This window comes from Adiantum capillus-veneris, chromosome 4 (assembly GCF_014529385.1).
Source record: "Adiantum capillus-veneris isolate H3 chromosome 4, ASM1452938v2, whole genome shotgun sequence".
In the NCBI taxonomy this organism is placed as follows: domain Eukaryota; kingdom Viridiplantae; phylum Streptophyta; class Polypodiopsida; order Polypodiales; family Pteridaceae; genus Adiantum; species Adiantum capillus-veneris.
Genome location: NC_140934.1, coordinates 146,096,004 through 146,123,479, shown reverse-complemented (window position 1 = coordinate 146,123,479; position 27,476 = coordinate 146,096,004). Strand labels below are relative to the sequence as shown.

General features: G+C 47.9%; 2 protein-coding genes across 2 annotated transcripts in view; both read right to left on the bottom strand.

Moving 5' to 3' along the window:
* Positions 1–986: 986 nt before the first annotated feature.
* Positions 987–27,476, bottom strand: part of LOC147460121 (uncharacterized) — a 204,813-nt gene continuing 178,323 nt past the window's right edge. Inside the window, exons 19-22 of the mRNA XM_086511243.1 lie at positions 27,115–27,238; positions 26,865–26,956; positions 26,662–26,785; positions 987–1,612 (exon numbers count right to left, since the gene is read on the bottom strand). Coding sequence (XP_086367369.1) covers positions 1,460–1,612; positions 26,662–26,785; positions 26,865–26,956; positions 27,115–27,238 — 493 coding nt within the window. The 3' untranslated portion in view covers positions 987–1,459. The remainder of the gene's footprint in view (positions 1,613–26,661; positions 26,786–26,864; positions 26,957–27,114; positions 27,239–27,476) is intronic.
* LOC147460124 (uncharacterized) lies at positions 23,675–25,801 on the bottom strand. The gene has a single exon (XM_086511245.1). It carries the CDS (start codon positions 25,797–25,799, stop codon positions 24,933–24,935), a length of 867 nt encoding a protein of 288 aa, XP_086367371.1. The 5' UTR covers positions 25,800–25,801; the 3' UTR covers positions 23,675–24,932.

Below are 27,476 nucleotides of genomic sequence, written 5' to 3'. Positions count from 1 at the left end.
AACAATCTATCCTAGCCGCTTGCTGCAAAGAGACAAGCAGTCAATGTCACGACGAACACAAACCAACAGGTCGAGGGAGGCAATCGACGAGGTGCCGGGGCGGGGCAAGGGGGGAGGGAGGGGGGGGGGGGGGGGGGGGGGGGGGGGGGGGGGGGGGCTTATCGGGGTGATGGCCTCATCACTATCTAACACAGGTCTTAATGAGGCCAAGGCGGTGGGATCGACGATGGGACTTGAAGCACGTGAATCTTCAGGCAAGGGAACAACCTAAAAGAAGTCAACATGGGGGCAATGGCTCGAGATTTGAACCCACCACCTCACAAATGAAGGCTTGATGAGTTATCCACGCATACGTGTGTTGGCTGTTGAAATCTTTGTGAGCACCCTTGATGATAAAGGTAGTTCATGTCTACCCCCTCATGCCCTTGTTTGCTTTTCGTGACCTTGTTTGTCTTTCAACATCCGACATGTGTGCATGCCTTTGGTTTTGTTCCCACACTTCCCTGTCGTTGATTCCACCACCCTAGCTTTATTTAGACCCCATGTTAGATAGTGTTGCCGGGGCACAGATGAGGGAATCATTGGATTTTCTTTAAAGTCAAGCCAATATAGAGAGTTCCTAGAAATTAAAAAAACATAAATGTACATCTGCCCAAGGTTTATGCGTTTTCTGTAAAGTCCCTATGAGAATCTTCAGTGTCCACTTAAAAGTATCCTTTGTTCAACAAATCATGCTAGTCCATGTCTTTTGTGTGCATGGATGTACATATGATTTCTAGACATTGTCCATGATTTCCACAAGTGGTGCGACCATTTTCTATGCTTTATCTTGGGGGAATGTACCTTCAAGATGTCTAACTAATTGGTATGTGTGTGTGTGTGTGTGTGAGACAGAGAGAGAGAGAGAGAGAGAGAGAGAGAGAGAGAGAGAGAGAGAGAGAGAGCTACTCACCCCTTTCCACTACATTTCCAGGTTGCACTTGGCCTTGAGAATCATAAGAATTAATCTAACTTTCCAAGCAAGCATGTATGTAAATTTCAAGTTCAATGGGGCCTTGCATAAGAATCTTCTGGGATCATTCTATGCATGGTCTCACACTTACAGAGATGTGATTTCTGCTGTATATATATATTGCCTCAGCCACTCTAAAATGGGTGTGCTGATGGAAGGCTAGATAATGAAAGGTTCATGCTCCATGATTGTGCAGACTGCTCTTGTCCTTTCGAACTAGAGAAGATCCTTGCACAAGGCGGTATATAAAGGAGACCATCACCACTACAGGAAGAAGAAACGAGATCTGGTGAGAAGCTCCGGTCTACAATTCTGAGGTCGTTTGTTCCAATGGCAAGGAGAATTTTTCCACTGAGGTACTAATGAATCATCTGTACTCTCACAGCAATGCTTTACGGCAAAGACTCCAACTTGCCTTCCATCAAATATACCCACTTGCTCTTGCTACTACACGGGGCGCTTGCAAGGTTCAACCCTCCAAATTTGCTCAGCATATTCTCTAATTGCTCTGTCACTGCTGAACTTTCCAGAGCCCGCCGTGCTAAGAATACTCATCTCTGTCCATTTTTCCTTATCAACAAACGCCGTGTCAACTGAAGCCTGTTGAGTAAAAAAGAATAAGCTCTCTCTCTCTCTCTCTCTCTCTCTCTCTCTCTCTCTCTCTCTCATCACGCCATCTCTCTCTCTTTACCATGCTTTCGTTTAGGGTTCGCTGCTGTATTTTAGGGTTCGCGACCTGTTTTTAGGTCTCGCGACCTGTATTTTAGGGTTCGCGACCTTTTTTCTTTTTTTTATTGGGGGTTGTTGGACAGATCTGCGTTTTAGGGTTTGCTGCATTTTCTGCACTTTAGAAACATCAATCCTCTCTCTCTCTCTCTCTCTCTCTCTCTCTCTCTCTCTCTCATGTCATCCCCAACCTCACCTATGGCAACAAGCAAACTCAAATATATGCTTCACTCCAAACGAATTTCCATCATTGAATTGGAAATGAAAGCATGGAGCAAAGAGATGGAAGATTGGAGGAACGCGAAGACCGTTTTCCTCCGAGAAAATGAAGAAAAGGAGAAGAGGTGGAAGGACGAGAAGGATCATCTCCTCAACAAGATCGCCACGTTGGAGAATAGCATTTTGGACCTCCACAAAGAAGTGTTGGAAACACGGTCAAAAAATGGGCTTGAAGAGGGGGAATTTCAGCCCTCTTTGAGGGAAGAAATTGACAACATCAATGAGGAGAAGAAGTCATGGGCCGTGGTCATATCCGAAACGCAAAAGAAAGTAGAGGAGGCCGAAAAATGGATTGAGGTTGCCAAGAAAGGGAAAGGTAAGGAAGCTCCTTGTACACCTACTCTTATCAACATGACCCTCGAAGAGGAACAAAGAAGGAGGGTGCGGGCTCTACATGTGAGGGTAACCGGCCTCAAGGACATAAACAATGTGGAAAAAGAGGTTACAAGCCTCACATCAATGATGGGGGTGGAGAAGCCTTCACACACAAAGGCATGGAGAGTGGGCAAGAAGAGTGAGGGCCCCGGAGAATCTTCAAAGGAAAGAGCTCTCATACTACGCTTCCCTTCATTGGAAGAGAAGAAGGAATTCTTGAGGAAGAGACCTACTCTCAAGAAGACAGGTATTTTCTTAGGCGATGACCTCACTCTCTCACAACTTGCGCATATGAGAGAAGTAATGCCCGAGATTCAAGCGGCAAGGGAGAAGGGGAAGATGGCCTTTTACAGAGATGGTCGGGTGGTGATTGTAGAGCGGCGCTCTACATGACGGTGCGAGACCTATGGGACCACATTGAGGATGGCGACTTGGAATTGTAATGGGTCTATGAGGTTGGATGTTGGTGCCTTTGAGGACAGTTTCAGAGACAAGGACATTGTTTTCTTTTCAGAGACTCACCAGGCCCCTGGCCAACTGTTGCCACATGTGGTGGGATACAAATGGGAGACAGCCCACAGAACAGTCACGAGATCTGAGCATGGGAGTAGAGGTTCAGGAGGAGTAGCGGTGTTGTTTAGGGAGGAGCTACAGCCACTACTACATATTGTACGGAGAGATGATCAGGCTAGATACATGTGGGTGAGGCTGAGAGCTGACACAGGTCGATTTCTATATATTGCTATATGTTACTTCCCCCAGTACGTTAGTATATGCTGTATCCAGAGGGCAGTCGCCTTTCTCAATTCTAGATGATGATATATGGGAGTTTTCTAGGGATGGTGATATCATCCTCCTAGGAGACTTCAATGCTCGAACGGGCAACTGTCAGACAGTCTTCTACGACACTTCAGATGAGATGCTTAGAGAGTTGGATGTGGGTGAGCTGGGGTTTGACAGATGTTCACATGACAGAGAGCAGACTGAGTATGGGAGATACCTCACGGAGATGACGACTACACATGGGCTAGCCATACTTAATGGCTTACAGCGGTTTCCTGGAGCAGCAGGCTTCACATGCTTTCCACACAGACATGGGGCCAGTACAGTGGACTATGTTATGACACAGCCGAGCTTTATTCCTTGTATTCAGGATTTCACAGTGGGAGCCAGACCAGTGGGCGTAGCAGTGGATCATGCTCTCTTGACATTGTCCGTATCTTTTCAGTTTAGTACAGCCCAGAAATCAGGAGGCAGGTCACACACCCGTTATACATTTACACCAGAGACTGACTCGGTTTATACAGAGGCGATCTGGGATCGTCTATGCACAGTTGCTCCAGGCCTCTCAGTAGAGGAGTGCACTACTTTACTGACTGAGACACTACATGATGCAGCATCAGAGGCATACCCACACACTCAACCGGATCGGAGGCGACATTCTGGGAGCATGCCCCAGAATAGTTGGTATGATGAGGAGTGCAGAGAGATGAGAGCCCAGCTTCAGAGGGATCTTCATTTAGGAGTCATCACCTACAGACAGTCGCGGATTGCTTTCCGGCGCCTTGTGCGAAAGAAGAAACGAGCTTACCTGGCCCAGATGGAGCGAGACTTGTATCAGTTGTTCTTGAGTAGAGACTCAGGCGAGGCATGGCGACTCTTCCATGAGCACTCCCCTCCCCCAGTGATTACTTCTCCTGATGTGTGGGGCCAGTATGCGACATCGTTATATACGGTTCCTGGGCAGGATCCCCTTCCAGATCCTACAGAGCCATGTCCACCTACGAGCACCTTCTTTACCACTGAGATGGTAAAGAGAGCCATTGACAGGATGAGGACCAGGAGGGCTTACGATCATGACGGTCTAGTAGCGGAGCACTTTATACATGCTAGGGATATGCTGATGGAGGTTCTTGCAGTGTTGTTCAATCGTGCCATGTGTGAGGGATTACCTGAGACTTGGAGGTTGTCTACTATTGTGCCTATATTCAAGGCAGGTGATCCTACAGAGCCTGGAAATTACCGCACTATTATGGTTGGACACACACTGGCACGATTGTATGCATCCATTATTGAGCAGCAGTTGAGTAACTGGGCAGAGGGTGAGGGTGTACGGGCAAAGGGAGAGGCAGGTTTCAGGAGGGGTTTCTCCACTCTTGACCATATTCTGACACTCAGAGCTATCATTGAGGAGGGCAGGTCACATGGGAGACGGATTTATTGTAGCTTTGTGGATTTCCGCAAAGCATTTGACATGGTACCGAGAGCTCGACTGATGCGCAGACTGCAGGAGATGGGGGTGCCCACAGTGTTGATTTGGGGGATTATGGCTTTATACAGATCAGTGATGGGACATGTACGCACCCCAGAGGGGATATCTGACTTAGTTCACTCCAATATCGGGGTGAAACAGGGTTGCCCATTGTCTCCTACTCTATTTGGTATGTATGTTGATGAGGTGTCTGATTACATTGACAGAGAGGGTGATAGAGGTGCCCAGCTGGCAGGGACGTGGATCCCATTGTTGTTATATGCTGATGATATTGTCTTGATCTCTGACTCACCAGAGGGTATGCAGCGACAGTTGGATGCATTACACAGTTTTGCAGAGGATAGTGGATTGTCTGTAAACCTTGGTAAAACCAAGGTCATGGTGTTTAACACCACACCGCAGTGGATCAGGAGATTGGCACCGACCTTCACGTATGGTCAAGAGATTGTGGAGTATACAGATGCATACACTTACCTTGGGATAGTCTTCACTGGGTCGAGGTTTTCTTTGGGGAGAGCAGCAGAGACTAGACTGACCAGAGCTTATGCGGCCTTGGGAGGCTTGGAGAGGATGTGTTCGCAGGTTCAGTTCCAGGAACCTCGGACAAAGTTATGGCTCTTTGATACTTTAGTAGCCTCAGCTATGATGTATGGGGTACAGGTTTGGGGACCTTCTGTAGGCCAGGATGGTTGGAGACGTATGGAGAGGCCCTTGGTATCTATGATCTCCCGATTGATTAGAGCCAAGGCCTCCGTACCTCACGCGATCATTCGAGCAGAGCTAGCTGCCCCCCCATGGAGATTGAGGCGCTTACCAGATCAGTGTCCTTTGTGCACAGCCTATGGGATACTACTAGAGACAGATATGCTAGACTGGCCCTTGAGTCTTCCAGACAGTTAGCTCTACAGGGGGACACTTCATGCTGGTATGCATAGATGACTTCATGGTTTCAGACGCATGGCTTCACCATGGACAGGTTGCCCCCTTTCCAGTATTCTCTTCAGGCACCCTCGCTGTCTCTTACACGGGTGGAGATCACTAGACTCATTCGTCAGGACCTGATCCAGCTCGACACCAGGAGGACATGGATAGAGCCGCCTCAGGAGTTGAGCACGAAGATGGCTTTCTATAGAGAGCATCTTCTCCACCTCACAGGAGATGGGTTTGTGATTCGACCCAGCTACATGGACACACATATGTCTCATGGTTTGCGTTGTGCCATTGGTCAGATACGCACATCCTCACATCAGCTCGAGATTGAGACTGGTAGATTCAGAGGGATACCAGCAGACAACAGGATATGCCGATTATGCCAGAGAGAGCCAGAGACAGAGTTGCACTACATATGTCATTGCACAGTGTTCTATGAGATACGGGGGCGTTTCCACTGCTTATTCAGAGAGGGTTTTGGTCCTCTATCTAGGGTCATGAGTTATGAGGATCAGAGATGTCTTGGACTATATCTACTTGAGTTACACAGGTATAGAGACACTTTACTGGGGAGAGCTAGAGAGAGGCAATCCCAGAGACACATTACAGATTTCTTTTCACTAGATATGGGACAGCCAGAGGAGCAGCCACCACTGCAGAGCTCGTCCCACACTCATTCGACCACTACTGGCACTCTCATCGACCGAGCATTGGAGCTACAGAGATACAGACGACCGCGACTGAGGAGAGGAGCTACACAGCATCGACGGAGACTACAACAGAAGATTCGAGCCATACTCTCTCGACATCCAGAGTGCAGATGAGGATGGATCCTCACCATTTCTTCCATCTTTGTTTCACACACTGTTACATCCAGTTTACCGGGTACCTATTGTATCAGCTGCTACACCCACGTAGTTTTAGATTGTAGTAGTAGTAGTAGTATTTTGTTCCACTTCTAGTTCTTTTCTAGTTCTTTTGTACCCAGACATGGTATTAGATTCACTATTTTGTAACTGATTGGTCTCATAGGTCATTTTGGCCTTTTGAAGACGTTAATATAACATTTCATTTCATTTCATTTCTCTCTCTCTCTCTCGGGCTATATCTACTTGAGTTACACAGGCATAGAGAAACTTTACTGAGGAGAGCTGGAGAGAGACAACCCCAGAGACAGATCACAGATTTCTTTACACTAGATATTGTACACCCAAAAGAACAGACAGAGGAGCAGCCAACAGTGGAGAGTTCTGCCCGCACTACTGGCATTCTCATAGACCGAGCATTGGAGCTAGGGAGATCTAGACGACCCCGATGGAGAAGAGGAGCTACACAGTTTCGATGTGAGGGTGCATAACGTCATGTGATGTGGCCTAGATCTCGACAGAAAAAAATTGACAAGCGTGCCCATGTGTGGAGAAAGAGGCATCGACGCTGCTCCACTGCCCTGCAGTAGCCAGCTGAAGAATCTTACTGACTGCGAATGGTATGCAGCAACTCTGTCCAAATGGATGTCAAAATGGTGGACGTAGGGGAGGATTGTGAGCCGAGAATGTGGACGCATCGAGCCTTCCACATGGTCCAGAGCGTGATGCTGCATATCATGGTCAATACTGTGCGTTGCTGGCATAAATCCAGTTGGTTGACCTGCATTTGGGATCATCTGTAGAGTGCCTTGTCTATAACCCAAGGGAGTAAGTAGGAAGATCGGATCTGTGCGCAAGCCCTGGAAAAAGGTGTGAGATCCCGGTGTCACGAGGCTGTAACAATCACTAATGTTGGTTTCTTTCCCTTGATTTTATTTAATTTTTGGGACTCTTTTTTTGAAGTCACAAATGGCCGCACATTACATTGTATGGCCAATGTGAAATGGTCGATGGCCGAGAGAGTCACCCACAGCAGTACAGGCCAGATCCCACGAGATGGTCGGGGCCGAGGCTAATCGGCACTGAAATCTGAGCTGTAAAAGAGTGGCCAGGATCAATTTAAAGTCATTTAGGCCCCATGCGACACTTTTTAAGTTGGTGGGTACTAGGAAATTAACTCAAAACGGAAAACCGGATACATGGTAGCCCGTGAGCGATCTGCAACGACACCTCAGCTGGGGACGACCAAATTTGAGAGAGAAGGCTGTTTGAGGCTACCTCCGTGAAGCCTACACTGTGTGTGTAGTGTGTGTGTGAGTAGTGGGTGCAGGTTCATAGCTTTGATGGAAAGCTTGCCTTCTCCTTTATTCCATGTAGCAGGATGATTCCGCTCTCGTACACCTCTCCCCCCTTTTGAAAACAGAATCTTGATGCCCAGTTCAAGGGCTTACTTATCAGTATGTACAGTTATGTGGGTTTATGCGCTATTGCCTAGGTAAGAGCCTTTTGTACACGTACCGGATTAGCTAATTGCTAATCTTCCGCAGGTACAGATTGATTTAGAGAGATTTCTTGCGAGAAATCTCGTCCAATTCAAAGGGCAAGTAGCCCTACGGGTGCGGCCACTCAAGGGCTTCCTACGGATGCGACATGCACGCAAAACGGAGCCCAAAACAGGGAATTACAGCCTGCTGTGTTTTTTGCAGGTTTAGGGTTTTGACCCTTTTTGATCCTCAACAGTCCCAAGAGCTTTGGGGGAGCTAGGGAACTGAGAAACAAGTGATCCGGTGCATTTTAGAGGCGAAAAACAGAGATTTCAGCGTGCTGTATTTTCTCGCCAGGATTATCAAAGTGCTCTAATGCGTGCGGGAAGTCACCTAGGGTATAAGAATTTTGATTGTGAAGCCTCCTACTTCAGTTATGCTGCCAAAATTGGGCTACAGTAGGTAATTTTCAGCCCAAAAAAAGTGGGACAACTCGTAGGAGTTTACACGTTTTCTCCAAAGTTTAATTGAATAAAGAAACACCGAAAGCGGCGCCCGCCTTTAGGGCCTACAAGGTGTCGTTGTCTCCTTGGGAGCACTCTAGCTGCCGAACAGTGGTTTGAAGTGTTAAATTCCAGTCACAGGTTTATTCGTTAAGTTCCATTGTGTCGTAAAGTTCCAGTAAAGTTAACCACCGTAAAGATCAGGTGAGAGCTAAAGTCTACCACCCTTAAGTGAGTCTACGGGCTGGTTTTATGGTTCTGTCGGGTCGAGACAAAATCACTTTTTTCTCAAGAAGTGAGCCTTGCTTGGTTTTTGGCAAAGACACAAAGCATAGGAACTTCGAATTGCACTATGGTTGACCGGACGAATGACACCAAGGAAGAGGGTTCTTCTTCACAGGACGGATAGGTTGTTCCTCCAGTGTTCTGAGGTCGGCAAGGATTCGCGGCCACTACTGTTTGTGCCTTTTGTTGACGTGAATGCTCCACAAGTTCAAGGTTTTATGACTGGGAAACTAGACGAGGATGTGTGCAAGCCACACTTGGTTGCTATTGTGAATGTGTTTTCTTGGTTGGTGCAGAAGCCCAAGTTTATGGAATTCTTGCAAGCTCCACCAGTGCCACAGAAAACAAGGCAACTTTCTCATGCGGTAGAGCCCGTTGAGGCTCAAGCCCACGTTCCTTATGCATCCTAGCAGAGCAAGGAGCACTCGCATGTTGCGGAGTCAGCCCGGACTCAAAGACGAGTTCCTTCTCTCCACAAATAGATGGATAGGATACCAATTTCAGACGCTTTACCAGTTCTCCCACCCACCTTCCAGAGCCCAGATGCAACGTACCCGCGAAACGTTTCAGACCTGAGACGTTTCACCCCAAAACATTTCACCCAAGAAAGGGATCTCGATGAAACGTATGATCGAAACGCCAATTTTGAGTATATATAGTATTATATATATACATAATACGTGTGCACAGCACAATACCTATTTACACACATTTATGCCAAATCTAGATTCAAGTTCCTTCTCTCCACAAACAAATGGTTAGGACACCAATTCCACACGCTTTACTAGTTCAGCCAACCACCTACTAGAGCCCAAATGCAGCGTAGCCGCGAAACATTTCAAACCGGAAATGTTTCACCCCGAAATGTTTCACCCAAGAGAGGAGCCTCAATGAAACGTATGATCAAAACACCAATTTTGAGTACATATAGTATCATCTATATACATAATAGGTGTGCACAGTGCAATACCTATTTGCACACATTTATGCCAAATCTAGACTCTTCTGTGTGTGTGTGTGTGTGTGTGTGTGTGTGTGTGAGAGAGAGAGAGAGAGAGAGAGAGAGAGAGAGAGAGAGAGAGAGAGAGAGATCATCATATATGATAATGTGAACAACATCAATGACATTAACTCTAGTTTATAGGATATCAGGCAGTTGCATAATTTAGACTCAAAGTGAGCGAAATTCAAAGTGACAAGAAGTTATAACTACTTGCACCTTCAAGTCTCAAGATTCATCGAACATTACTAGTAGAACTAAACAAAACAATGGACTGAATAGTGAACACATAGAATGACGAGAACATCAAATCTCCATGTAAATAAGATGAAATCCAAGCCATACCTTTGTCGAGACTCGACACACTACATAGCACAAGACAGTAAAGAGTAAAGACTGGAGCGATGGAGTCAAAGCACGTATGGCATACACAAAAAGATGTCCCATGATAAAATGATAAAGTAGCATAACAAAATACGCAAAGCTGAGCCCCGGGATAGACATGTGAGAAATTCAGTGACCCATTCGCGAATCACCAACCATTCAACAAACTCTCTCTCTCTCTCTCTCTCTCTCTCTCTCTCTCTCTCTCTCTCTCTCTCTCTCTCTCTCTCTCTCTCTCTCTCTCTCTCTCTCTCTCTCTCTCTCTCTCTCTCAGATCCAGACGCCCACGACTACGGAGGACTACACAGCATTGACGGAGACTGCATCAAAGGATTCGGATCACTTTGGCGCGACATGCACGACGCCCGGTCAGGCTACTGACCATGGAGGAGATTGATGAGATCCGCCAGCGACGATCGATGGAGGATCTCTTGTGATCTAGCTATCCCAGCTAGCTGCTTAGTTCACACCTAGCAGTTTAGGATTCCGTAGTATTTTATTGTCATTTTGTCATCTTGTTACTCTGACTTTGTATTAGATCCACCACATTGTAACTTTCTGGTCTCATAGATCACTTTGGCATTTTGAAGACATTAATATAACATTTCATTTCATTTCATCTCTCTCTCTCTCTCTCTCTCTCTCTCTCTCTCTCTCTCTCTCTCTCTCTCTCTCTCTCTCTCTCTCTCTCTCTCTCTCTCTCTCTCTCTAGATTGACTCGTGCCTATGCAGCCCTAGGCGGTTTAGAGAGGATTTGTTCGCAGGTTCAGTTCCACGAACCTCGAACAAAGCTATGGCTTTTCGACACTTTGGTCGCTTCAGTTATGCACTACGGGGTTCAGGTGTGGGGGCTGTCTGTTGACAGTGCTGGATGGAGTAATATGGAGAGACCCTTGATATCTATGATTTCTAGCCTGATTAGAGCCAAGGCCTCGGTCCCACATGACATCATACGAGCGGAGCTGGCTGCCCCACCTATGGAGGTTGAGGCTCTCACCAGATCAGTATCATTTGTACACAGCTTATAGGACACCACCAGCGACAGGTATGCCAGGCTTGCTCTTGAGTCATCTAGACAGCTGGCATTACAGGGAGATACATCATGTTGGTATGCACAGATGAGCTCATGGTTTCAGAGGCACGGTTTCAGCATGGACAGGCTGCCCCCTTTCCAGTATTCTCTTGATGCACCATCTTTGGCTCTTACACGGATGGAGACTACTAGACTCATTCGGCAGGATCTTATCCAGCTTGATAGCAAGAGGACATGGATAGAGCCAGCACGGGAGTTGGGTACAAAGAGGGTTTTCTATAGAGAGCATCTTCTCCAACTCATGACAGACGGATTTGTCACACGGCCCAGTTACATGGACACACATCTATCTCATGGGTTACGATGTGCTATAGGTCAGATTCGCACATCTTCACACCAGCTTGGGATTGAGACAGGTAGATTCAGAGGCATACCAGCAGACAGTAGGATATGTCAGTTATGCCATGCAGAGCCAGAGACACAGTTTCACTACATATGTTGCCTGCACAGTCTACTATGAGATACGGGGACGCTTTCATTGTTTATTCAGAGATGGTTTTGACTCGCTAGATAGAGTCATGAGATATCAGGATCAAAGATGTCTCGGATGATTCCTACTTGAGATACCGAGACATAGAGACGCTCTATTGAGTGGGCAAAGACAGAGACAGTCCCAGAGACGCATCTCAGATTTCTTCAGTCTGAGTACCACAGAGGCAGAGGGGACACCACCATCACAGAGCTCGGTTCCCACCCAAACACACCAGCGGTACTCTCATTGATCGAGCTATAGAGTTAGGGAGATCGAGACGACCGCGACTGATGAGGAGGGGAGCCACGCAGCACCGGCAGAGGATCCACAGGATTCTAGCACGACACCCAGAGTGTCGATCAGGATAGGCTTCATGCTACTGTTATATTATATCATGGTGACATTTATCCCCACTTTGTACCTTTGGCATGATACCATTGATCAGCCTACCAGCCACCCATAGGAGTCGGTAGCACTCCTATCAGTTTCCTTGTTTGTAGTTTTGTTTGTTTGTACCCAGACTTGGTACTAGACTCATCATTGTAATCAGTTGGTCTCATAGGTGATTTTGGCCTTTTGTAGACGTTAATATATCATTTCATTTCTCTCCCCCCAACCCTCATTTCCTTGTTTCGTTTCGCTAGGGCAGAGGGCAGAATTTTCTCAGGAACTCTTTGAAGTTTTCAAATTTTACAAATATCTGCACAAATTCAGAATTTCAGCCTGCCGTTCAGATTTTCAGAAATTCAGATTTTCAGTAAATTCAGATTGGCTAGGAATGTAGTTGCGTGTGGCATGCCACACGCAACTACATTCCTAGCCAATCTGAATTTACTGAAAATCATGTGGAAACACGTACCTGCATAGTATGCTCTTCCCCACTCTTTTCTCCTCTCTACCTCTCCCTCCCCCACCGTGTTTCTCAAACATGAAGAAGCTTACTGACAAGGACGACCCACTGCAGCAGACCATTCAAAAATGCAAAGAAGAAAATGGGCGAGGTCATCAACAAAATTAATCGCAATCTCCTAGGCACAATAAATCCTCGAAGAGCGCGTGCCGACCCAAGAAAGAAAGATAAACAAACTTGAAAGTCGTAAGGAAAAGCATGGTGTGGGCTGCTTTTTATCTATGCAGAGAGAGAGCTTTTCGGCTACGTAAAGTTTGAGCCTTGCTTTAATATCATAAGAAGGTTTGTGAGAGGCAAATTGAAAGGGCTTTATTTTTGGCCAGCTTTTGGGGCCCTGCTTTTAGCATCCCTGGTAATCTTTAAATATGCGGGTAGGCCTCTCACAACTTAGAGCATCTAGACGCAGAGTCTGAGAGTGAGCGCATGCCTGCACTTTTGTACTTTGAACACAGATTAATAGAAAAAGACATACCGAAAGGGGCGCTAGTCTTTGGGGCCAATATCTCTAGGCACGGAACTCCGTTGGGCCGGTGTCGAATCAATTTTAAACTGTGAACTGTTTTGAAGTATTTATTTGTGGAGTCGCGGTAGATTCTCGACTTGGGGTGTCCAAGTTTGTTACAAAGTCTCCCCATTTCCTTGTGTCTTCTTCCTCCTTCTATGTCTTCGTGATTACATCCACCCACAAAGACATCTTTGCCCCATTCTGTTTCTCTTCCTCTTTGATCACAGGTACCTGTTCCTTGATGACCTTGATTTCCTCGATCACCGAGGACTGGAATTCACCTTCCTCTAGTCCATTGCTTGCTCTATCAGCAAGCTCTCGCTTGACGGCTGAGACCTCTTCTTTGAGTGCTTGTGAATCCGCCCTTAAGTGCTCATATCTCTACTTGCAGGTCCTCTTTCTCCTTCTTACATTGCGTGCCTTCATTGAGGAGCATTTGAAGAAGGTTTGCCTTCTCCTTCCACCATCCTTCCATCTCTGCTTACCATTCCTTCATCTCCCTTTTCACTTGAGTTATCCGCTTGTTTGTAAGCATGAAGGTTGCCTTCGTACGGGACTTGCAAACTAGTCAAGCGCTCATAACCTCCATCATACCGGCCCCTGTTGCGCAGACCCTCAATTCTGCTCGTGTTTAGTAACACTATTGAGTATTGATAGGGTTCTGCTCCGCCAACCCGCAGTGGCTAAATGTGATGGCTGATGCTGTGAGCTCCACGCCATGGGCAGGCTGATACAATGCTGAAGATGATGTATTGGGCTGAACACGATGAATGTGAATGCTCTAGAATACTGATGGTGATGTGGAACTGCGGGTACTGACGGTACGGTTGAATACTGATAATGGCGGTGCTGACGGGCTGGAAGTATTGAACAACTGAATACTGATGCTGTGATGATAGCCTGCTGCTAGCGAAGACCCACAGAAACCCCACGATGGAGTTCTAGCTGAAAACGCTAGCAGGCTGCTGCTCTTGCATTGATCGCTGGAGTTCCCTTATCCTCAGAGAGAGAGAGAGAGAGAGAGAGAGAGAGAGAGAGAGCCCCGCTACCCTGCGCCCTACTGTGCTTACCTCTCCAACGCGCTGCTCTGTCTACACGCTGCTTTGTCTACATGCCCAGCCGCCAGCCACAGCCTCTAGCGACTCTGCGCAGCCCCTCCAGGCAACCAGTAGCTCTGCAGCGCCGCTCAGTCCACAACGCCAGCCTCAGCCACATCTGCAGACTCTCACGCAATGGTGTTCTACCCGTCAGCTCCTATCATGGGGAAAAGAAATGAAACGTTATATTAACGTCTTCAAAAGGCCAAAGTGACCTATGAGATCAGAGCGTTACAATGTGGTGGATCTAGTACAAAGTCAGAGTAACAAGATGACAAAATGACAAAATAAAATACTATGGAATCCTAAACTGCTAGGTGTGAACTAAGCAGCTTGCTAGGATAGCTAGATCACAAGAGATCCACATCGGTCGCTTGCGGATCTCATCAATCTCCTCCATGGTCAGTAGTCAAACCAGGCGTCGTGCATGTCGCGAAAAAGTGATCCAAATCCTCTGATGCAGCCTCCATCGATGCTGTGTAGTCCTCCGCAATCGGGGGCGTCTCAATCTCCCTAGCTCAGTCGCTCGGTCAATCAGTGTGCCTCTGGTGTGAGGCGATGAGCTCTGCTGTGGTAGTAACTCCTCTGGGTGTCCAGTGGCAACTCTAAAGAAGTCTGTGATCTGTCTCTGAGACTGGCTAGCCTCTCCTCTCATCAGGCTCTATGTGTGTCTGCGCAGCTCGAGCAAAAACAAACCCAGGCATCTTTGGTCCTCGTACCGCATGACTCTGGAGAGTGGTCCAAAGCCCTCTCTGAACAAGCAATGGAAGTGGCCTCGTATCTCGTAGTAGTCGGGGCAGTGGCATGTGTACTGCAACTCTGTCTCAAGCTCGATGTCACACAGGGGGACATGACGGATCTAGTGAGGGCCTCAACCACTAGTGGGGAGGTAGCTAACTCTGCCCGGACAATAGCACGTGGTACTGAAGCCTTGGCTCTAATGAGCCGCGAGATCATCATCATACCAACTATTCTGGGGCATGCTCCCTGAACGGCGTCTCTGCTCAGGCCGGGTATGTGAGTATGCCTCTGCTCTACTACATCATGTAGTGTCTGTATCAGTATAGTAGTAAGCTCCTCGAGAGGTCGCCCTGGCTCCTCTGTGCACAGGCGTCTGTAGATCCCATCTATGTATACAGAGTCCGTCTCCCCTGTGATGGTGTAGCAAGTAGGGGCTACTACCCGTGGCCTGTGTGCTACACTAAACTGAAAAGAGATGGTCAACGACACAAGAATATGATCCACTGCCACACCAACAGGTGTCTGGGTCCAACCGTGAGATCCTGGATACTAGAGATAAGACTCGGCTGTGCCATGACATAATCCACTGTGCTGGCTCCATGTCTGTGTGGAAAGCATGTAAAACCCCCGCAACGGGAAATCTCTGTGGGCCATTCAAGATGGCCAATCCATGTGCAATCCCCATGTCTATCAAGTGTCGTCCATACTTAGTGTGTTCCCCATCCTGTGATAGCCTGGATAGGCCCGTCTCTGCAACATCCAGCTCTCTGAGCATCTCCTGTGAAGTATCATAAAATATTGTCGGATGATGGGCAATCCTAGCATTGAAATCCCCTAGAATGATGATGTCACCATCTCTACAGAACTCCCATATGTCATCATCCAAAATAGAAAAGGGGGATTGTCCTCTAGGTGGTGCATAAATTGACGTACTCAGGGGAAAGTAGAAAATAGCAAAGTAAAGATATCTGCTTGTCTCTGCTCTCAATCTCACCTACATGTACCTAGCTTGCTCATCCCTGCGGGCTAAATGTATCAATGGCTACAACTCCTCCCCTGAATAACACTGCCACTCCTCCTGAGCCCCGCCCTCTGTGCTGTGATTGTGTCTCCTGTCCACAGGCTATCTCCCATCTATATCCACTGATGTGAGGCATAGACTGCCCAGGGGCCTGATGTGTCTCAGAGTAGAAGACGATGTCTCTTCCCGCAAAACTATTCTCAAAAGCACCCACATCAAGGCGCATAGATTCATTACAATTCCACGTGGCAACTTTAAGTGTGGTCCCATAGGTCTCGCAACGTCATGTGGAGCGCCGCTCTACAAACACCACCCGACCATCTCTGTAGAAAGCCGTCTTTCCCTTCTCCCTTGCAGCTTGAATCTCTGGCATTACCTCTCTCATATGCGCAAGCTGTGTGAGAGTGAGGTCATCTCCAAGGAATATGCCCGTTTTCTTTAGTGTAGGACGCCTCTTCAAGAAGTTCTTTTCCTCCATGGATGGGAAACGGATGATTAAAGCTCTCCCTTTTGAAGTCTCTCCATTCCCTTGTATCTCTTCCCTACCCTCCATGCCTTTGTATGAGTAGCCTCACTACCCATCATGCGGAGAAGTTCTTCGACTTCCCCTTCCACATCATCTCGGTCTTTTAGACCGGTTACTCTTATATGCAAAGCTCTAGTTTTCCTTGGATGCTCTTCTTCTAGAGTCATGTTGATGATTGTAGGAGTGGGGACAGATGTGGATTCTTTCCCTCTCCCTTTCTTAGCGACTTCTATCCATTTCTCGGCCTCATCTGCCTTCTTCTGCGTCTTCATGATCACATCCATCCACGAAGACGTCTTTAACACCTTCTGTTTGTCCTTCTCTTTGATCATCCGTACCTGCTCCTTGATGACCTTGATTTCCTCTATCACCGAGGACTGGAATTCCCCTTCCTCTAATCCACTGCTTTCTCTATCAGCAAGCTCTCGCTTGAGGGCTGAGACCTCTTCTTTAAGTGCTTGTGAATCCGCGAGAGAGAGAGAGAGAGAGAGAGAGAGAGAGAGAGAGAGAAAGAAAGAAAGAAAGAAAGATTTTTAACGTCTATGTCAGGCCGAAATCGGCCTATGAGACAAACCAAATGTACATGGTGTGTATGTCATCCGTCTATCGGAAAGACAAATGAAACAAAACTGATACAAAACTGAACTGAATGTAGGTAGTGGAGTATCTGAGGAGGGATGGAGCTCTATCTCTAGGGGGTATATGCATGTCTATATGCTCAAGGTAGTACAATCATGAGAATGCATCAAGCTATCTAGCTCCATCCTGTACTAATGGGGGGATGTAAGATGTGGTACATGGGCGGGTCTGGTGCCAAGGGTACCCGGATGAAAGCTGTCGGGTCGGCCCTCATCTGAGCCACTCGCTCCTCAGTGGCACGGCGCTCCCGGGCTCGGATCTCCTCGATCTATCGGTGGTGGGAGCTCGCGGCCCTGTAGCCTGTGACTCGTGGTCGTCGTCTAGCTCGGCTCACCTCCGCCTGTGGAAGTGTCACTCTCCTCTGAGTGTCTGGTGAGGGAGGGGCGGCAATCCTCTGAGAGAAGTCTGTGAGCTGCGACTGTCTCCCCTCTGTCTGTGTAGCTGTGTGTGGCTGTAGTAGTGTGTCCCGATGGCTCTGTATCTCTAGTAAGAAACGTCCGAGCTGTCTCTGATCTCGAGAGTCCATGATCTCTCGGAGAGTGGGCTGTCCTCTGAATAAGGCCTCATACCTGCCTCTGATCTCAGTGTATGCTCTGCATCTACATAGAGAGAGAGAGAGAGAGAGAGAGAGAGAGAGAGAGATTTTATTATCGTCCTCAGAGGTGAAATATGACCTATGGGACCAAACTTACACGTGATATAGTATGTGTATGGCTGATGAGTGACTCTCGATGCTCCAAAATTGTGGTGATGAGAGTCGCAATGGAGAGCCCACACTCTGGCTGGGAGAGGAAAGTGTGTAGGTCTAAGTTATGGCTGAAAATGTGAGAGAAGCAAGTTCAGATGTGACCAAAAGCTGAGCACTCTAGTAGTGTGTGGTACTCAAACTCTCGAACTTGCAGTGAGCAAAATGTGCACAGTCGATTTTGACTCTTCTCCATTGCCCCAACGCCCTACCTCGCATCGAAGGAAATGGGACATAGCCGAATGGCTGCGATAGTGCGTATAGAGAGAGAGAGAGAGAGAGAGAGAGAGAGAGAGAGAGAGAGAGAGAGAGAGAGAGAGAGAGATGAAATGAAGTGAAATGTTATATTAACGTCTTCAAAAGGCCAAAGTGACCTATGAGATCAGAGCGTTACAATGTGGTGGATGTGATACAAAGTCAGAGTAACAAAATGACTAAAATAAAAATACTATGAAATCCTAAACAGGTACGTGTGAACTAAGCAGCTAGCTGGGATAGCTAAATCACAAGAGATCCAACATCGGTCGCTGGCGAATCTCATCAATCTCCTCCATGGTTAGGAGTTTGATCGAGCGTCGTGCATGTTGGGCCAAAGTGATCCGAATCCTCTGATGTAGCCTCCGTCGATGCTGTGTAGTCCTCGCAGTCATGGGCGTCTGAATCGCCCCAACTCATCACTCAATCGATCAGTGTGCCTCTGGTGTGAGGCGACAAGCTTTGCTGTGGTAGTAGCTCCTCCGGGTGTCCAGTGTCTGCTCTAAAGAAGTCTGTGATGTGTCTCTGAGACTGGCGAGCCTCTCCTCTCATCACGCTCTCTCTGTGTCTGCGCAGATTGAGCAGAAACAAACCCACGCATCTCTGATCCTCGTACCTCATGACTTTGGAGAGTGGTCCAAAGCCCTCTCCCAACAAGCAATGGAAGCGGCCTCGTATCTCATAGTAGACGGGGCAGTGGCATGTGTAGTGCAACTCTGGTTAATGCGTGCAACTGGGCAGGTAGGGTTCACGAGAGGTTTTTCTAGTCTTGACCATATCTTGACACTCAAGGCCATCATTGAGGAGGGTAGATCCCATGGGAGACAGATCTATTGTACCTATGTGGACTTCCGCAAAGCATTTGACACAGTACCCAGAGCTAGATTGATGCGTAGATTACAGGAGATGGGAGTACCCATAGAGCTCATTTGGGGGATCATGGCATTGTACAGATCAGTAGTAGGGCATGTACGCACCTCAGAGGGTCTATCTACACCGCTTCACTCCACTATTGGGGTGAAGCAAGACTGCCCGCTCTCTCCGACTCTTTTTGGTATGTATGTGGATGAGCTTGACTACATTGAGAGAGATGGTGATACAAGCGCACCGCTGGGAGGGACATGGATTCCACTATTATTATATGTTGATGATATTGTGTTGATCTCCGACTCTCCGGAGGGGATGCAATCCTCACTTGGATGCTTTGCATACGTTTGCCCATGAAAGTAGAGCAGTCTCCCATGTGATCTCCCTTCCTCAATAATGGCTCTGAGTGTCAAAATATGATCAAGAGTAGAGAAACCTCTCTTGAAACTCGCATGTCCTACTGCCTCTCTCTGCCTATCTACTCAACTGCTGCTCAAGGATGGACGTGTACAACCGTGCCAATGTGTGTCCAATCATGATAGTGCAGTAGTTCCCAGGCTCCATAAAGTCCCCTGAATTGAGGATAGGTACGATAGTAGACAAACTCCAAGTATCAGGAAGACCCTCGCACATTGCACGGTTGAACATCACTGCTCGAAGATCTGCAAGCATCTCTCTGGCATGTATAAAATGCTTTGCTACTAGGCCATTGTAATCATATGCTCTCCTGGTCCTCATCCTATCAATGGCCTTCTTTATCATCTCGGTGGTAAAGAAAGCGCATGTGTGTGGGCATGGCTCTATCGGATCCGGAACAGGTGGCTTCCCCGAGACTATGTAGAGAGATGATGCATACTGACCCCATACGAACGTAGACGTGATAATTGGTGGGGGAGAATGCCTATGGAGGAGTCTCCATGCCTCGCATGAATCCTGGCTCAAAATCAGCTGGTATAAATCCTGCTCTGATCAAGCTAGAAACGCCCTCTCCTTCTGTTGCACCAACCGCCGAAAAGCAATCCGTGACTGCCGGTGAGGGATGACTCCTAGAAGTACCTCACTCTGAAGGCGGTGGGCCCTCGTCTCTCTGCACTCCTCTTCATACCAGCTATTCTACAGTATGCTCCCAAAACGTCTCTACCCGGGCTTAGTGTGTCGGTATGCCTCTGACACTGCATCTTGCAGTGTCTGTCAATATATAAGTGAGCTCCTCTAGAGGTCTCCCTGGGTCCTCCGTGCATAAGCATCTATATGCACCAGCTATGTAAACACAATCAATCTCCTAAGTAAAAGTGTACAAGGTATGTGTAAATGTCTGCGCCAGTCGATCTGTGCTAAACTGGAATGAGATGGTAAATATGAAGAGGGCATGATCTAGTGCCACCCTGATAGGACTCGGCCCGATTGTAAAGTCCTGAATAGAGGGTATAAAACTGATCTGAGCCAAAACCTAATCCACTCTGCTAGCCCCATGTCTATGAGGAAAACAAGTGAGCCCACTCGATGCTGGAAATCTCTGGGGACCATTCAAGATGGCCAGACCATGTGCAGTCCCCGTCTCTATCGGATTCCCCCCATATCCAGTGTGAATCTCTAAGGTTTTGTAGAAAGCTGTCTGACATTGGCCCGTCCTTGCATTAAAGTCTCTACGAAGAATGACATCTTCATCCCTAGAGAACTCCCATATGTCCTGGTCCAATATCATGTAGGGTGACTGCCCCTTGGGCGATCCAAAATGAGATGTGCTAGGGGGAAAATAGCATATTGCAACGTAGAGTGGCCTCCCTGTCGCCGCTCTCACTTTGACTTGCATATATCTGGCCTGCTCATCTCTCCGAACAATACAAATGAGGGGCTGAAGCTCCTCCCCGAATAGGACTGCCACACCTCTTCACCCACGTCCTCTATGCGTTGATCTCACATCCTGTCTAAAAGTAGTCTCCCACAGGTATCCCATCACTCTAGGTAATGTGCCATAGGGTGGGTGGGTGGGTGGGTGGGGGGGGGAAGAGAGAGAGACAGAAATGAAATGAAATGTTATATTAACGTCTTCAAAAGGCCATACTGACCTATGAGACCAGAAAGTTACAAAGTGGTGGATCTGATACAAAGTCAGAGTAACGAAAATAACCTAACAACAGTACAAAACAAGGATATATACTATGGGATCCTAGATTGGTCGATGTGAGCTAAGCAAAAAAACTAATCAAAAATGGGCGGCTTATCACAAAAAATCTAGCATCGGTCATTGGCGAATCTCATCAATTTCCTCCATGGTTAGTAGTCTGATCGGGCGTCGTGCATGCCTAGCCAGCGTGCTCCGAATCTTTTGACGTAGCCGCCGTCGGTGCTGTGTAGTCCTTCACAGTCGTGGGACGCCTGGATTTCCCCAGTTCATTCGCTCGGTCGATCAATGTGCCTCTGGTGTGAGACAACGGGGAGCTCTGCTGTGGGAGTGGCTCTTGCGGCTGTCCCGTGTCTGCTCTGAAGAAGTCTGTGATCCGTCTTTGAGATTGGCTAGCCCTGCCATTCATCAGGCTCTCTCTGTGTCTGCGCAGCTCGAGCAAGAACAAACCTAGGCATCTCTGATCTTCATATCCCATTACTCTTGAGAGTGGTCCAAAACCCTCTCTGAACAAGGAATGGAAGCGGCCTCGTATCTCGTAGTAGACAGGGCAGCGGCATGTGTAATGCAGCTCTGTCTCAGGTTCCATGTCACACAAGGGGCAAGTCCTGGCCTCTGCTGGTACTCCGCTATATCTCCCAATTTCAATCCGCAACTGGTGAGACAATGTGCGTAGTTGGCCAATAGCAGATCGTATCCCATGAGACAAGTGTATATCCATGTATCTTGGTCTCGTCACAAAACCATCTTCCGTAAGTTGGAGAAGGTGGTCTCTGTAGAAAGCCATCTTCGTGCCCAATTCTTGTGCTGGTTGTATCCATGTCCTCCTGGTGTCTAGCTGGGTCAAGTCTTGGCGGATGAGCTTGGTGATCTCCGACTGTGTAAGAATGAGAGATGGTGCCTCCAATGAGTACTAGAATGGTGGCAACCTGTCTATGCTGAACCCATGCGCCTGAACCATGATGTCATCTCCCCATACCAGCATGTTGTATCTCCTTGTATGGCTAATTGTCGAGAGGACTCAAGTGCTATGCGAGCATATCTATCTCTCGGAAGTTCCCATGTGCAGTTTATGAAGGAGACTGATCTGGTGAGCGCCTCCACCACTAGTGGGGGAGCCGCTAGCTCTGCGCGGATAATGGCCCGTGGTACTGATGCCTTGGCTCTAATGAGCCGCGAGATCATAGAGACGAGAGGTTTCTCCATGTTCCCCCATCCGTCTGTGTGACCCGACCTCCCGTGGTGATCCAAAGAAGGCCCCCATCTCTCGGCCCATAGAGCAATGCTGAAGCCACCAAGGTGTCAAAGAGAAAGAGCTTCGTCCGGGGCTCCTGAAACTGAACCTACGAACACATCCTCTCCAATCTACCCAATGCTGCGTGGGCTCTAGTCAGTCTAGTCTCTGCTACTCTTCTGAGTGAGAATGTAGGTCCGCTGAAAACCACTCCAAGGTAAGTGCAAGAGTCTGTGTACTCCACAGTCTCCTGGCCGTATGTGAATGGAGGTGCTGATCTCTTGATCTATTGTGGGATAGTCTTAAACACCATCACCTTGGTTTTACCAAGGTTGACAGACAAACCACTTTTGTGGGCAAACGTATGCAGAGTATCCAGTTGACGTTGCATTCCCTCTGGGGATTGGAAGATCAACACAATATCATCAGCATATAACAGAAGTGGAATCCATGTCCCTGCCAGTTGTGCACCTTTATCCCCATCGTTGTCAATGTAGTCAGAAACCTCATCCACATACATACCGAAAAGAGTAGGAGAGAGCGGGCAGCCTTGCTTCACCCCAATAGTGGAGTGAACCCGCGTAGAAAGTCCCTTCGGGGTGCGTACATGCCCTACTACTAATCTGTACAATGCCATGATCCCCCAAATGAGCTCTGTGGGTACTCCCATTTCCTGTAATCTGCGCATCAATCTAGCTCTGGGTACTGTGTCAAAAGCTTTGCGGAAGTCCACAAAGCTACAATAGATCCGTCTCCCATGAGATCTGCCTTCCTCGATAATGGCCCTGAGTGTGAAGATATGGTCAAGAGTAGAGAAGCCTCTCCTGAACCCTGCTTGCCGAGTTGCACGCATTCCTTCCCTCTCTACCCATCTACTCAGCTGTTGCTCAAGAATGGATGCATACAACCGTGCCAATGTGTGCCCAATCATAATAGTGCGATAATTCCCAAGTTCCATGGGGTCTCCTGTCTTGAAGATAGGTACGATCGTAGATAGGCTTCAAGTGTCCGGTAGGCCTTCACACATGGCACGGTTTAACATAACTGCTAGAAGCTCCGCTAGTAGGTCTTTGGCATGCATAAAATGCTTGGCGACTAAGCCATCATGATCATATGCTCTCCCGGTCCTCATCCTGTCAATTGTTTTCTTCACCATCTCGGCGGTGAAAAAAGCACACGTGTGTGCGCATGGGTCGGGGGGGGTTGGGGAGGGGCGGTTGTCCAGATACTGTGTACAAGGATGATGCGTACTGACCCCACGTCTCTTTGGAGGAAATAGAAGGGGGGGGGGGGGGGGGGGGGGGCCTGCGCATGAAAGAGCCGCCATGCCTCCCGCGAGTCCTGACTCAAGAATAGCTGATATAGATCCTACTTGAGTCGAGCCAAGAAAGCTCTCTTCTTCCGCCGTACCAGGCGTCGGAAGTCAATCTGTGATTGCTTGTGAGTGACATCTCCCAAAAGCACATCCCTCTGAAGTTTGGCTCTAGTCTGGCGGCACTCCTCATCGTACCAGCTGTTCTGGGGCATGCTTCCTGATCGGCGGCTCTGCTCAGGCCGGGTGTGTGGGTATGCCTCTGCTGCTACCTCATGTAATGTCTATGTCAGTATAGTAGTTAGTTCCTCAAAAGGTCGCCCCGGGTCCTCAGTGCATAGGCGTCTGTAGATTCCGTCCATGTATACAGAATCCGTCTCCCGTGTGAATGCGTAGCGAGTAGGGGCTGCTACCCGTGGCCTCTGTGCTACACTAAACTGGAAAGAGATGGTCATCGACATCAGAGCATGATCTACTGCTACCCCGATCGGTCTGGGCCCAGCTCTGAGATCCTGGATACTAGAGATGAGATTCGGCTATGCCATGACATAATCCACAGTGCTGGCTCCATGCCTGTGTGGGAAGCATGTAGAACCTCCAACAGCAGGAAATCTCTCTAGGCTGTTCAAGATGGCCAATCCATGGGCAATGCCAATGTCTATCAGGTGTCACCCATACTCAGTATATTCCACATCGTGTGATAGTCTGGACAGGCCCCTCTCCATGACATCTAGCTCTCTTAGCATCTCCTCTGAAGTATCATAAAACACTGCCTGGTGATGGGCAGTCCTAGCATTGAAGTCCCCTAGTATGATGATGTCACCATCTCTAGAGAACTCCCATATGTCATCATCTAGAATAGAGAAAGAGGACTGTCCTCTAGGTGATGCATAAACTGATGTACTCGAGGGAAAGTAGCAAATAGCTAGGCAGAGATATCTACCTATCTCTGCTTTCAATCTCACCCACATGTACCTAGCCTGTTTATCCCTGCGGGCTATATGTATCAGTGGCTGCAGATCCTCTCTAAATAACACTGCCACTCCCTCCGAGCCCTGCCCTCTGTGTTCTGAGCGTGTCTCTTGTCTGTAAGCTGTCTCCCACCTGTATCCACTGATATGAGGCATGGATTGCCCAGGGACCTGGTGTGTCTTAGAGTAAAAGATGATGTCTCTTCCCGTAAAGCTATCCTCAAAAGCACCTACATCAAGACGCATAGATCCATTACAGTTCCAGGCAACGACTTTGAGTGTGGTCCCATAAGTCTCGCACCATCATGTGGAGTGTCGCTCTAGTATTACCACTTTCCCATCTCTGTAAAAGGCAATCTTGCCTTTTTCCCTTGCCGCTCTAATTTCCGGCATTACTTCCTGCATATGGGCGATCGGTGAGAGGGTGAGATCATCCCCGAGAAAGATGCCAGTCTCTTTAAGAGTTGGTCTTTTTTTCAAGGACTTCTTCGCTTCCATGGAGGGAAAGCGGAGGATGAGTGCTCTTTCTTTTGAGGTTTCTCCACTGCTTCCATTTTTCTTTATGTTGCCCACTCTCCATGCCCTTGTGTGCGCCGGCTCATGCACCCCCATCAAGGCTGTGAGTTCTTTTACTTCTTCGTCCACATTGCCTTTGTCTTTAAGACCGCAAATTCTCACATGTAAAGCGCACATCCGTCTCCTTTGTTCCTCCTCTAGTGTTTGATTGATGATAGTGGGTGTGGACGTGGGCGTTATCTCCTTGCCTTTTCCTTTCTTTTCCACCTTGATCCATTTCTCGGCTTCATCCACATTCTGTTGAGTTTTGGTAAGAACATCCACCCAAGAAGTCGTCTCTTCTCCCTCTTTGATGGCCCGTACTTGCTCCTTGATTGTGTCGATTTCTTCGATTACTGAGGGTTGCAGTTCGCCCTCTTCCAGTGTGTTTCTAAATCGGGCTTCGGCGAGATCTTTCTTGAGCGACGCAATCTCTGCCTCTCGAGTCGTCACTCGGTCTTCCAGCGTACTTATTTTGCTCTCTTGGATCAGCACGCGTCCTTTGAGCATGTTTATTGTGCCCCAGAGCTTGCGGTACATCTTGGTAGTGACCTCCGTCATTTCCTCTTTGCACTTTTGTATGTCATCCTCTAGGGGGTCGGCTTTATCGTTCATCTTCCTCATGCTTGATCGTCGTCCGCCAAGGGGTCCCTAAGCGTACCTGTGCACCCACACTAGCAGCACGCGCGATAGCTAGGTGAGTGGGGTGGCACGGAGCTACGAGAGAATGCCAACGAGAGATAGAGAGAGGGGGGAGGGGGGTATCAAAAAGAAATAAGATAAATAAAGTGAAATGATATATTAGAGTGCAGACGAGAGATAGAGAGAGGGAGGGGGGTATCAAGAAGAGAAAAGGAAAAATAAAATAAAATAAAAGTAAAATGGAATGAAATGATATATTAACGCCTTCAGAAGCCCAAATTGACCTATGAGAGCAAGCATATACAACAATGGGAATTTGATACCGTATCCCAAACAAAAAAACGACTTCCTACGCGTAGAAGAAGGGTGGGGACATGCTACGCTTAAAAAAAGAGGGGGGGGGGGGGGGGGGGGGGGGGGGGGGGGGGGGGGCATCCTACGCGTAGAGGAAGGGGGGGACATCCTTCGCGTAGAGGGTACCTTACGTGTAGAAAGAGGGGGTACCTCACGCTGGGAGCGGGGGAGCAGCTCGTGGCGGGTTGTGCAGGCGGAGCGGGGGGGGGGGGGGGGGGGGGGGGGGGGGCTTTCAAATGCAGCGCGAGGGGAGGCGCAGCAGAGGAAAGGGGGAGCAGGGCGCGGCAGAGGAAAAGGGAGCAGGGTGCGGCAGCGTGCAGACGGCAGGACGCGGCAGCAGGGGGGGTAGGCGAGCGAGAGAGAAATGAAATGTTATATTAACGTCTTCAAAAGACCAAAATGACCTATGAGACCAAAAAGAGAGAGAGAGAGAGAGAGAGAGAGTGGGTGTGTATGTGTGGGCAAGGGTGTATAGAGAGACCTGTGCTTCAAGGTATGCAAGAAAATCTCGTCCCAATAGATAGTAATCGCCTGTTTCTCCATCAACAGCATCACACAAGGCATTGAAATAATCTTTGAATCCAAAAATTCCATCTCGAATCATCCTACAAAGCATGCATAGCCAAGTTAAATACTTGAAAAGATCTACTACCAGGAAGTAACTCTTAAAATGAGAATACATACCCTAGGACTCGTTGAAACTCACGTGGAGGCTGAAAATTTCTGTGTTCTGTTCGCAGACGTGGTACATCATCAACAACCACACCAAACGTAAACTGGAAATTCAGCAGACAAATTTCCTGTGAGCACTCTCAATCCACATGCATTTCTGCAAAGATGGACACTGGAATCCACCTTGGTAAACATGCATGAGCGTGTAAATGATATACATTGGTAGACTGGTCAGTAAAAGAAAATTCTTGCAGGAATGTACCATATTTTCTTGGCCAATTTCATCTCTTATTTCTATATTTGAGCCATCTAAGGTCCCCAGAATCAGACATCCATTCATAGCAAACTTCATATTGCCAGTACCCGACGCTTCACTCCCTGGTGTGCTGCAAGATACAATAATAAAATCAGTTATATTTTACTTACCAAAGAGTCATTCTAATTTTAGCACGGGCACAATAACGACTGACAAGCAGTGTGTTAGGTTCAATGCCTCTTTACCTGCACTCATAATAAAATCACTTGATAAACCTACATTTTAAAGAGAGCTTAATACTGAAGACATTTTTTCCTCCTGACCTATTGATGCTTTGAAATTAACAAAAGATATTGCACAGCTGTCAA